General features: G+C 39.7%; 1 protein-coding gene across 2 annotated transcripts in view; it reads left to right on the plus strand.

Annotated features, from left to right (window-relative positions):
* Positions 1-12,519, plus strand: part of ST6GAL2 (ST6 beta-galactoside alpha-2,6-sialyltransferase 2) — a 98,505-nt gene that overhangs the window by 76,122 nt on the left and 9,864 nt on the right. For both annotated transcript variants that reach the window (XM_072135837.1, XM_072135838.1), the window contains 3 exons: positions 5,553-5,650; positions 6,822-6,923; positions 8,081-8,255. In XM_072135837.1, coding sequence (XP_071991938.1) covers positions 5,553-5,650; positions 6,822-6,923; positions 8,081-8,255 — 375 coding nt within the window. The remainder of the gene's footprint in view (positions 1-5,552; positions 5,651-6,821; positions 6,924-8,080; positions 8,256-12,519) is intronic.

Here is a 12,519-nt window from a genome sequence, read left to right on the forward strand (position 1 = left end):
ATACCCTGTGCAATTCTTCATGGGTGCATCTGAATTACTGCACTGTCTCGCCGCATTCATTGCAGCTCTATTAAACCCTAGGCCGATGGACTCATTAATCCACATTTCTAGCTTTGTCAACATAAGCAGAAGAAAACACTGTAAACTTCCCATTAACTTACTCCTCTCTGTATACATGACAGCAACTATTCATTTAGAAGACCATAAAATTATTGTTGACTCCACATTTGTAATCTCTGGTATCTATTCCAATGCTACAAGTATAGCACATAGAAAATGAATGTGTTATTCTCCATGGTGAAAGCAATTTGTTTAGTTTGTTCCTTGCAATAAAACACTAAATCTAATTTTATTACCCCTTGTGATTTCTAGACCTCATTAACAATTACAAGGGATACTGCACACAATACAATTGAAAGTGGAAAAACGTATACTATTCAATGGTTTCCATGATAAAACATTTTTTTATTGCATATTCCTTTAAATTTAGATTATGCACACAGGAGGTCTATTGACTAGTGCAAGCCAAGATCTGAGCAGCACAGTTATAATGGGGGTGTCACAACATAGCAATTACAGAAAGTCACAATACAAGGACAATCCACAAAGTTACATCACAAAACTGAAATAAACAACAAATGGTTTATTGCACTCAGAGAAGTCACATTAAGGAAATGATACTAAACACAAGGTCATAGAGGAGTACAACAGTGATCTTTAACCCTTTCTTCGCCAGGCATTTCTGAAAATTTCTCTTGCGTTATTGGCCAGAACACTTTTTACAATTTTGACGTATACAAATAAAACTGAAATTGCAGCATACAGATTTGTACTAAACCCCAAACACTTGCCCTTCACAATTGCACTACAGAGCTTATAGGTATAGGCACTTTCATGCAATTTTAATTTAAAGTGTAAAATTTTATTTAAAAAAATGCATACAAATTTACTTTGATGCCAAAAAATGTACCACAAACAGAAAATAAATTGATTCACACCTCATAAATTTAGTAGATGAACATGTGTGGCCTCATAGTCATATGGTCACAGGAATAAATCAATATAATATCACTAAAACCGAAATAACCAAAAATCTGCTTTTCAGCTTCAAATTTTAAGACTGTCACAACCAGCAAAATATAGCAATAAACATATTAAACAGTAAAGGAACCCCTAAAGCCTTTTTTTTTTTTATTAATGGTTGCCAGCTCGTACCATCATGCAACTTTGTGACAAATACAAACTATTAAGAAAAATGAATGAAAGCATACATTTTTACATAAAACTCACATCAAATAGGAAGTGTTACACATGGATAGGGATGTAAAAATAATAACACAAAGTGAGCAGATTTATATATACCACATTACACAACATCAACTGGAATTTACACTCTCAAAAATGCTAAAACCAAAACCATGCCATATTTGGTTGTGATCCATAAATGTGTTTAAAAATATAAAACACACAAAGAAAAAAGCTGTCAAAATCATATTTTAATTCATACACACGACCACTTTCATGCAACTTTGTTAACAGAGATAAAATGCAAACATCACATGCAAATTCAAAATCTACACTAAAATATCTACACATCCATTATAAAGAAAATGTACTTTTCTAAAAACAGTAAGATATATATACCCCACATGTGTATTTTCACCAAAATTTGCAGCAAAGGGAACGTTAAATCCACAGGGGGCGCAAAACAATTTTTGCAGAAAATTACAGTGAATTTCACACAATATATATTTGTATACTCCATTGCACTGTGGTAACCCAAACAAAACACTATGGAGCACAGTTACTATGGACTTTGCGACTTTAGTCAGACTCTTCACGTTCTTCATAGCTGAAACGGCTTGCACAGGTATTTAAGAAGTGTGTGTGCTGCGATTGTGGTGCAGGGACCCTTTTGTGGCGTTGCTAGGCTGGCTTCCATGTGACTCAAATTAGGTGGCGTGTCATCGGTCGGTCGGTCTGACTGACTTGAACCGAGTGCCGTGTTTAACTTCGAGTGGGGAAGCGACACATTCATGATTTCAGGCGCACGATCTTAGTGAATCGCCGCACACAGTGAACTCGAGCGGCATTGTAAGTAAATGTGCTCCTATATATCCATAAACCAAGGTAATGAGATAACAAAGGGTGTGCATAAGAATTTGAGTAAGAACGCAATAACATGGGTGCAAATAATGGAGGATGGTATGAATAAAAACTTTGTTCTTCAATGTGTATGTGTTATTCTCTGTTACATATAACTTTTTTGACATTTTCTGGGTTGCGTTGTTAATATGTATCCACATTAGACGAAGAGGATCCAATGTTCATTGTTTTTCTCAATATAAGGCAGAGAGGGTTAATGACATGAACATTAGTATCAAAATATTGCAACATATAAAGTTATTATTTACTTAATCTGTAAGCTATGTGAAGCTCCACTATGCACCCTCCTCCAAATTCTCTGTGAATCCTGCAAGCTAAGAAGCTGAAGGGGGGGGGGGCGCAAATTTCTGAGGGCTATAACTTCGGATCCCTGGCTGTGACCACGCATGCACTATGAAGCCCTGCTTGACCACATGGATTAAGCTATCATTACCACAGTAATTGGATGTTATTTTAAAAAACGGACCTTTCCCATAAATATGACCACCACTGCTGGAGTAATCGCACACAAAATCAAATTGATTTTGCATAAGTAATGAATCCATGTAGTTCACTAGTGCATGTGTAGCTGCAGCCAGAATGCAGCGGTAGTCATATCCGAGGACAACTATCTTGTTTCTAAGAGACAACATGGATACATTTAAGAGAAAGGCTTGAGAAAGGTGAAGGTCACCAAAATGTCGCCACTTTGCTGCCAGCTGTTCCATTTTTGATTATATTCATACAGGAATGTTTTTTATAACATGCAATTGAGGAAAAGAATATACTTGGCAGAAGACTAAGAATAACCCTTTAAATCATGTCACAGCACAGGGAGGACAGCATCATAATACTTGGATAATTCATATAAAGACATCACATAAAAGGCAACAGCTTTGTACAAAGGGCAGTAAGACATATGTGAACTTTAAACTGCACTAGTGTCATAGTTACTGAATGATGATATAAATGTGAGGTTCTTATCACACCATTTACTGCAACTAGACCACCACATTCCCCCTACACTAACATACACATCAACATGCAGCGCCTAAAGCAGGATTACGATTCATAATTCAGACTCAATTTTTGAATATTCCTTTTTAATAGCTGTAGTTATTTCATTTTTTACAGCCCCATCAACAAGGCGGTGTATAGGAGTCCCCCCCCCCCAATACTTTGGAAGCGCTATCTGAGGTTTATCTTTTTACGCAGTGCTTTGTAGAGAAATTGGAAACTGCAGTGTAACAGGGATAAATATGGTAACACAGCAGTGTTATAGGACATGGGTAATAAACTTGTTGATAAAGCTACTCCACAGAGACCATAAACTCATATCCCTTTGGCATAATGGCCTTTAGGCTTCCTGAGATGTCGCTGCTATTGCAACAGTCACCCCTCCTGTTAGACTTTTGCCTGTTAATTATTACCATTATAGAACAAGCTGCCCCTATGTGTTAGTCTTTGATGCTTACATTACTGGGTATGAAGTTTTGAGTTTATAGAACAAGCATTTGCAATAAGTTTTCATTTTCATTTATACTACACCTTATAACAGGAATAGTCTGTCAGCTTATTGCTTTTGTATGTGTAGGAAAAGTGTGCCCACACTATTGTTAACACTTTTAATTGTCCTTATGTGGTATATTGGGATTTTCACATGAAGATAGACCAGTGGTGGCAAACCTATGGCACGGGTGCCAGAGGTGGCACTCAGAGCCCTCTCTGTGGGTCCCCGGGCCACATTACCCCAACCAGTTCACCAGACATGACATGGCTTCTTCGGACTGTAGAAAGAGTGAGAAGGTATGGACAGGAGCGGTTTATCGATGGAGGTCCTTCTGTTGAATTTGTGTCAGAACAGAGAGCATTAAGTTAATGCTTAAATTGTTATGTTGCCTCTTTGCAATAAATAAATGGGTTTTAGTTGTTATTTGGGTACTTGGTCTCGAAAAGGCTTGCCATCACTGAGATAGACCATGGAGATCAGAGGCCAGTGAGGCTATAGATATCAAATGTTTTTCTATGTCTTTCCAAACAGGTGATAAAACAGCAGTACATTGAAACTCCAATGACATCTGCCACCTTTGGTGGGTTGGTCCACCATCACCTTTTACATACAATCGTGTTCAGTTCATGGAAAACGGGACATATGTTGAACCAGCCCCACAGACTGCACACTTGTTGTCTGCCAGCCACCCTGCAGCAGCTGCATTGTATGAACTGTGTGCAGTCTGTGAGGCCGGGACGTCCGTGCGCAGGAGGCTAAATCTTACACCCAAGTAATAACTGTAAATTGAATTAAGAGAAATATGACCACTGTAGGCAAAGAGAATACTGAAGGCACAAGATGCAATGAAGGCTTCATCTGCATAAAATGATGGACTGTACCAAGCAGTGGCAGGAAAAGTGATGGCACTTATTCCCCTAGACTTGCTCCAATTTGATCATCCTTTTTACGTATTTATTATGTGAGGAAGATGTGGCAGTGGGGTAGCAGACCTCATCTATCCATGGCTTTACAGGCTTGTTAGTGTCAGGGTATTTTTGGCAGCAATATTTTCCTCATATACTTGGATACCTTGAGTGAAGGCATGCATGTGGGAAGTAATGTGGAGGGAAACAACTTGACACTTTCAATGCAATATGTGACAATACTGTATACAGATAGATATAAAGATGACTACTAATAATCGGATTTATGGGTTTACTGAGAAGTAATTTAGTCTATCCCGTATTTGTGTTACTACATGAAGAACCGATTGTTTATAATACAGGGCAGAAGTGACTGATGTTATTGTAATGCTGCACCGATGCTGCCAGGTCCTGTAGTTACAAGCAGGCCTTGCTGACCATATAGGAGTCTTATTCAGAGTGATGCGGCTACATTAAGGTGTCATATCACAACATGTGAGTCCATAGCGCTAGGTCTGTATTGATAATAAAGACAGTCACATAAAAGTACTTCTCCTTTATCATGAAAAAGGGCCACAAATCACAACTTGGAAGTGTTCTGGAAGCGTTGTTAACAAGACTGTAATACAGACATGCAATAAATAGATTTATACATTGAGAACGGCCTGTGATGTGCGCATGTGAATTTCCCATGTTCACAATTGAAATGCCCCACTTTGTGTTTGTCACATAGACATTTTGTGCTCCCAAGCAGGTGACTGGTTCTCCAATGGAAGCATTGCTAGCCTCCAAAGCACATATCCTATTTGTATCTTTAGTGTCATAATTATTGTGTTTTATATATGCATTGTATTATACTATGTTTTACAATGGTTTTTTTGGCATTCCCTTTCATTTTCTATTGATTCAGGGTACATGAAGAGGTTTTTTTTTACTTGGTCATGTTTTTACTATACCCTAAAGTAATGTAACTATCTTTTTACATTGCACAGATGCCCATGATGCTGTGCTGAGATTTAATTCTGCTCCAACTCGCAACTATGAAAAAGATGTTGGAAACAAAACCACCATGCGCATTATAAATTCACAGGTAAGACCTTGTTTTATGTTTAGCAATCTGATAGTGGTTAGTACTGACACAGTGTCTGCTCTAGTATTTATTCATGACACCCTGGATTGAGTCATTCCCAGTTGCTATACTGTTTACAGTGGTTTAACAAAGGCAAATTCACATCATTTATTACTGAAAAGCAAGATAAGGGGTTCTGACTGCAATCTACAGTGACATCTAGTGGTTAGTACAGGGAACAGCCAGAGGGGATAGTTACAATGTTTAATGCTGACAGCAAGCCATCAATAAGTGATTAGCTGAAACTTGCAAACATTTGTAAAAAACAAACACAAGTGCACATGTACTATATATACTTAAACATACATACACAATATATATATATATATATATATATTAAGGAGGCCCCAAACTTAAGGACACCCGACTTACAGACGACCCCTAGTTAAAGATGGACCCCTCTGCCCACTGTGACCTCTGGTGAAGCTCTCTAGATGGTTTACTATAGTCCCAGACTGCAATGATCAGCTGTAAGATGTCTGCAATGAAGCTTTATTGATCATCCTTCGTCCCATTACAGCAAAATTTTTAAGCATCCAATTGTCACTGGGGCAAAAAAATGTTTTTTGTCTGGAGCTACTATTAAAAAATATACAGTTTCAACTTACATACAAATTGAACTTAAGTACAAACCCAAGAAAGCTATCTAACCCGGGGACAGCCTGTATATAAGTATATGGACAAGTGATCATACATACTATTACTTACATTACTTCCCACATGCATGCCTTCACTCAAGGTATCTTACTATGTCTGTATCATGCTTACAATCTGCGATGGATTCTTGTTTCTAAAACCGTACATGTGCATTGTACTCCTCCACTATGATGTAAGTTTCAACAGTTATAATTTTCATATAAATCAGACTATTATGATAACAATAATAATAATAATAATTTTTATAATTTATGGTTCTCACAAATCGATGTGCATCATTTATATACGGCCTCTACGATTTATTTATGTTTATGGAAAAAACAATGCTTTTTTCACTGTTAATAAGAATTGAAATAATCCAATTTTTTTTACAATGATTTACATTTAAAGGATATATCTATATAGTAGGTTTTGTCAATGTTAGTTTACACCAGTGAATATTGACGTTTTTAACAATGTTGTATTTTAATTACAGATTCTTACAAATCCAAGCCACCATTTTGCAGATAGTTCTTTATACAAAGATGTCACTTTAGTCGCATGGGATCCATCCCCATATTATGCTGACCTCCATATGGTATGTTATTTTTTTTAATTAAGATAATTGGAAGGGAGTGCTTTAAATTTTCAGTACCATAGGGGTCTGAAACATAATATATATTTTTTAAAATCTATACCATTTACCTATAATTTATAAAAAAAATAAACAGCTAAAATCATAAACATGTTGGGTATCGCAGCATCCCCAAGTGCCGATTTATGAAAATATCATAAAGGTTATTCCTGGTGTTGAGGAACTTTGGGTGTTGCCCAAATGTGAAAATAGAAGTAAAATGGGCAGCACTCACATCTTCTGATCCAAAAAAATCTTTATTCTTTATTCTTTTTATGTCCCAAGGTGACAGACAGACTGTGCTTTCTCAGACCTAGCGCCCACATGTCAAAAAGCCTCCTTTTTGCCATTTTTCCACTTATAAAACTTTTATCAAAAAATTGATGAAAATGTTGTGCAGTTCCCGAAATGGCAGCAAATAAAACGTCAGCTCGTCCCACCAAGATTTACATCTCACAACGGTCTGTTTTCACGAAGTATGAAATAGTTATTATTAACTAGAAGATTGCAAAACGAATCATTGTTTTTTGTACAGAAGGTTTTAATTTTTTTTACATGTATTAAAACCTATACAAATTTTGTATCCCCATGATCAACCCAAAGAATAAAGGAGACATGTCATTTGGGGCGCCATGAGAAACCTGCATGAACCAAGCCCACAAGAAAATGGCACAAATGTGTTTTTTCACCAGTTTAACTGTATTTGGAATTTTATTTCCACTCCCCAGTAAACGGCATAAAATATTACATTCCATCACTTTGTTAGGAAAGAAACGAGCCCACACACAGCTCTGTACATGGAAAATTTAAAATGTTTTGGATTTTTGAAGGTGGCGAGTAAAAAAAGGAAACACAAAAACAAAAACGGCCAGGGAGTTAAGGAGTTAAATGATAAATCATGCCCCATACTAATAAATCATTGACCATACTGTAGTATATACTATAAATATAATGCCCAATAATAAATCATATTATAATGTTATAAGCAATGAGGATACAATGTAGCTTGGAATTCTGAACCATCCTTATAGTTCTTATGGTCATTATTCTGTGTGTTTTACTGCTGTGAGTAAATTGCCTTTTTTCAGTCACTGTTTGATTATATTCCTTTCTGTTTGCAGTGGTACCACAAACCAGATTACAATCTTTTCCCACCATATGAACAACATCGGAAGAAGAATCCAAACCAGCCTTTTTACATTCTTCATCCCAAATTTACATGGGAACTGTGGAAAATAATCCAAGAGAACAGCAATGAGAAAATCCAGCCTAATCCGCCCTCTTCAGGATTCATTGGTAGGTTGGTTTAGCATATTGATTAATGACACGTCTTCTGTACGTGAATAATGGCGCACTGCAGCTTTTAAATATAACCTCAACTGCAATCTCTAATGGCCCCTATTGACTAAAAGGTAATTATACCAAACCAAATTAAAGTCTTCCACTACAAGCAAGTGCTGAAATATTTTGTAAGTGGGAAGAGTTCAGCTTCGTATGGGAAGCCATTAACTCTAAGCAATGTTACTGTGCCCAGGGGTACATTAAGAATGCAATGAGTTCCACAAGACACCGTGTATAGATTAGTTTTAACACGCTTAAGGCAATAAGAACAGCAAAGCAATGAAAAGTCTAACTATTTGTCTCCTTTCCAAATGTAGTTGCACTCATAGATTGTTCACTTTTCACAGGCTTCCCTCTTTAATGCAACACCCACAGTATTTTCCTTCACAATTAGCTTTACTGATGTGAAACATTTACCGAGATCTGTATCATGGGATATGCCCTATTCTACAAGACTCCAGATTTATGTAAAGCTTTGAGCCTCTGTATTGCAACAGATATGTTAATACAGACAAAAGGATTCATAGGAGGACTGACAAATCCCAAATCACCTCACAAGTAGAACCAGCAATGTATAGGGTGTTGTATAAGACTACCACACACTTTTACTATTTCTCATCTGTCATTAAAAAAAAAATCCCATTATTTCTAATGCAAATCAGCCTCAGCTTCGCTGCCCCTTTCCACAGTGAGTAACAGCATCACAGAATGAATTTACATAAAGATTGCTTTTAGAAACTTTTTTAAAGTGCTGTGCACAATGCTACCAGTGCCATCACTTAGAGCAGTGATTTTCAACCTTTTTTGAGCCGCGGCACACTTTTTATACTTAGAAAATCCTGGGGCACACCACCAACCAAAATAGCACAAAATGACACTAAAACAGTCATAAAAGGCCTCCCTTTACTAATAAAAAACCCCTAGCGCCCTCCCTTTACTAATAAAAACCTCTAGCGGCCTCCATTTACTAATCAAAAGCCCCTAGCGGCCTCCCTTTACTAATTAAAAGCCCCTAGCGGCCTCCCTTTACTAATTAAGAGCCCCTAGCGGCCTCCCTTTACTAATCAAGAGCCCCTAGCGGCCTCCCTTTACTAATTAAAGGGAGGTCGCGTCAGTCACGTGACATGGGCCGCGCGGTGCAGGAGCTACAGAAGATGGGCGGATCGCCGACGCGGGGCTTGTAGGTAAGTATGGGGGCCAAAACACGGGGGCGCGGCCAGGGGTGTACCTAGCCTTTCTGCTGCCTGAGGCGAACTTCAGAAAGACGCCCCCCCCCCTTACCACGACATATACAGTGGGATTCATTGTGAATTCTCTCATCGTATCATTACAATAGAGAAAATGCAGTGTGAACACAGCCTTATCTGCAGTACAAATTATACTTGGTAGCGGCAGCATTTGATATTCCATGCTGTGTACTGGAAAAGTGGAAATAAATTTCATTTGCAGAACAACTGACACAAGAATTGCGACATTTTCTTGTGGGCTGTTTTACAGCTGTCGCTGTGCACCCCAAATTATATCTCCCCTTTAATCTTTGGGTCAATAAGATCAGGGAGATTCCAAATATTCTAACATATATGTAGGACCATTTCATACTTTATATAGCTTTTTTGCTGTATAAGATGATGTTTCCATCAATACCCTTTTAGACATCGTACATCCAAATGATTGCTTTTTATTATTATTTGTGGCAAAATGGTTAGGACAATATATAGATGCAGTAGGGCTGAGTCGGTCAGGTGTAGTAGAGCTGAGTCGGTCAGGTGTAGTAGGGCTGAGTTGGTCAGGTGTAGTAGAAGTCTGAGTCGGTCAGGTGTAGTAGAAGTCTGAGTCGGTCAGGTGTAGTAGAAGTCTGAGTCGGTCAGGTGTAGTAGAAGTCTGAGTCGGTCAGGTGTAGTAGAAGTCTGAGTCGGTCAGGTGTAGTAGGGCTGAGTCGGTCAGGTGTAGTAGAAGTCTGAGTCGGTCAGGTGTAGTAGAAGTCTGAGTCGGTCAGGTGTAGTAGAAGTCTGAGTCGGTCAGGTGTAGTAGAAGTCTGAGTCGGTCAGGTGTAGTAGGGCTGAGTCGGTCAGGTGTAGTAGAAGTCTGAGTCGGTCAGGTGTAGTAGAAGTCTGAGTCGGTCAGGTGTAGTAGAAGTCTGAGTCGGTCAGGTGTAGTAGGGCTGAGTCGGTCAGGTGTAGTAGGGCTGAGTCGGTCAGGTGTAGTAGAAGTCTGAGTCGGTCAGGTGTAGTAGAAGTCTGAGTCGGTCAGGTGTAGTAGAAGTCTGAGTCGGTCAGGTGTAGTAGAGCTGAGTTACACACATACAGTATATACACAAATAGACAGCATAAACACATATATATTCACACTTCTACAGTATATACACTCATGCAGCATGCATATACAGATTTATATATACACCCTTCTAAAAATATAAAAAGTACATACATTTGCTGGCAGTGTGCTGGCAACGTTGGGCCACAGATGAGAAAGACTTGGCGGCTGCGGATGGGCGGGCCTAACGTCCGCGGCCGGAACGGGTGCTGCGTGCCGCGGATGAGAAGTGGCCGGCGGCTATAGGTGGAAAAGCGGAGTGGCCGGCGGCCTATGGGATTAACGCGCCGACCTGCCGCGAATGAGAAGGACGGGCAGCAGCCCGGGATGGAGGGGGCCGCGGCTGCAGATGTATAGCTATAGCAGACCAGGCCGCAGAGGGAACGAGCGCGCACGACAGGAACAGGTGGGCCTGGCCGCGGAACGGAGAGGCCGGGCAGCCGCTGATGTGAAGGGCGGGCCCAGCCGAAGATCAAATGGGTGGGCGGCTGCACATGTGAAGGGCGGGCCCGGCCACAGATGACTTGGGGAGGCTGTCGCGGATGAAGAAGGCAGGTCTGGCGCGGCGCCCCCGGATTAGATGGGCGGGCGCCCATTCAGGCCCCCTGTTGTTACGCCTCTGGGAGCCGGCTAGGAGAGGTATGATGGGGGGGGAGGCTCTCCTCCTGCAGTCACAGGCAGCCAGGACGTGTCGGCACATTGTACAGTGACACGTCCTAGCTGAAAATGCCGCCCTTCACAACCAGCAGGAGGCGTGCACAGGGGCTCCCCGCGGCACACTCAACCATGTGTCGCGGCACACTAGTGTGCCGCGGCACACAGGTTGAAAATCACTGACTTAGAGGACCTCTATGTACGACACTTGTCGTCACGGAGTTACCCATTCCAAACAGCTGAAGGATAAATGTGCATATTCCCCAAAATATGCAACATAGTGAATTTTAAATCTGTGGAGTGCGACAAAGTTTTTTACGTAGATATGTTATTTTACACTCGCGTACACTGAAGCTCAAATGAATAAAAAAAACTATATATCCCTAAACCAAACTAAAGGTCAGTTTAAAATGAATGTAATATATGCGAAATTGTATTACTTGAGCAATAATAGAACCTCCAGCGGTTCATAAGAATTTGAGTTACAACTCTATAATGTAGGTATATTTTTATTCAGGAAAGGGTGGTGTTTACGTGCTACTTGCAAGTATTTGGACAAGTTCTGGGGGGTTGGGGAGGTCAAATGCAACAAGATTAAGTGCAGGGAATCAAATTTTAAAGCTCTCTGATGTCCTTAGTAGGAGAGAGTAACATATGTTCATGTTATACCTTTCCAAAATGTATCTACGCACAAAGTAATTGTTTATTTTATCAGTGAGCTGTGTGACGCTCCTTTGTGCATCCGTCTCCTCTTTCATTCTACCTACTGACTAAGAAATCGGAAGTTTTTGGATCAGTGGCACCTAGAATCAAAATTAGGGTGCCATATGAAAATGAGAGTCTCTTTTTTTTAGAAGATATCTGGATTGTGGTTCTAGCTGCCAGAAAATCGAAGATTTTAACTGTTAAAGTGACAGTCTTTTCTATGACACCAAGTTGTGATTCTTGGTGCCACTAACCCAAAGTTACGGCTTTTAAGCCCTTACCGACGTGTGACGTATTAGTTCATCACATGTCGGCTGCCTCTGTGTGGAGAGGGCTCACAGGCTCGTCGCTCCCTGTGATGTCATTAGGGAGTGACGATCTTTAACCATGATAGCAAAGACTTGTCTCGTTTTAACCCATTTATTACAATGTGTGGTTTGCACATTATAAAAAATGATGTGGAAAATCCCCATATGCTTCCATACTGTTATCCATTCATCTGTAGCTGTACAGTATGCCGAAGATCAGTCATCTTAACCATATAATA

The sequence above is a fragment of the Engystomops pustulosus genome, chromosome 2, assembly GCF_040894005.1.
Source record: "Engystomops pustulosus chromosome 2, aEngPut4.maternal, whole genome shotgun sequence".
Taxonomy (NCBI): domain Eukaryota; kingdom Metazoa; phylum Chordata; class Amphibia; order Anura; family Leptodactylidae; genus Engystomops; species Engystomops pustulosus.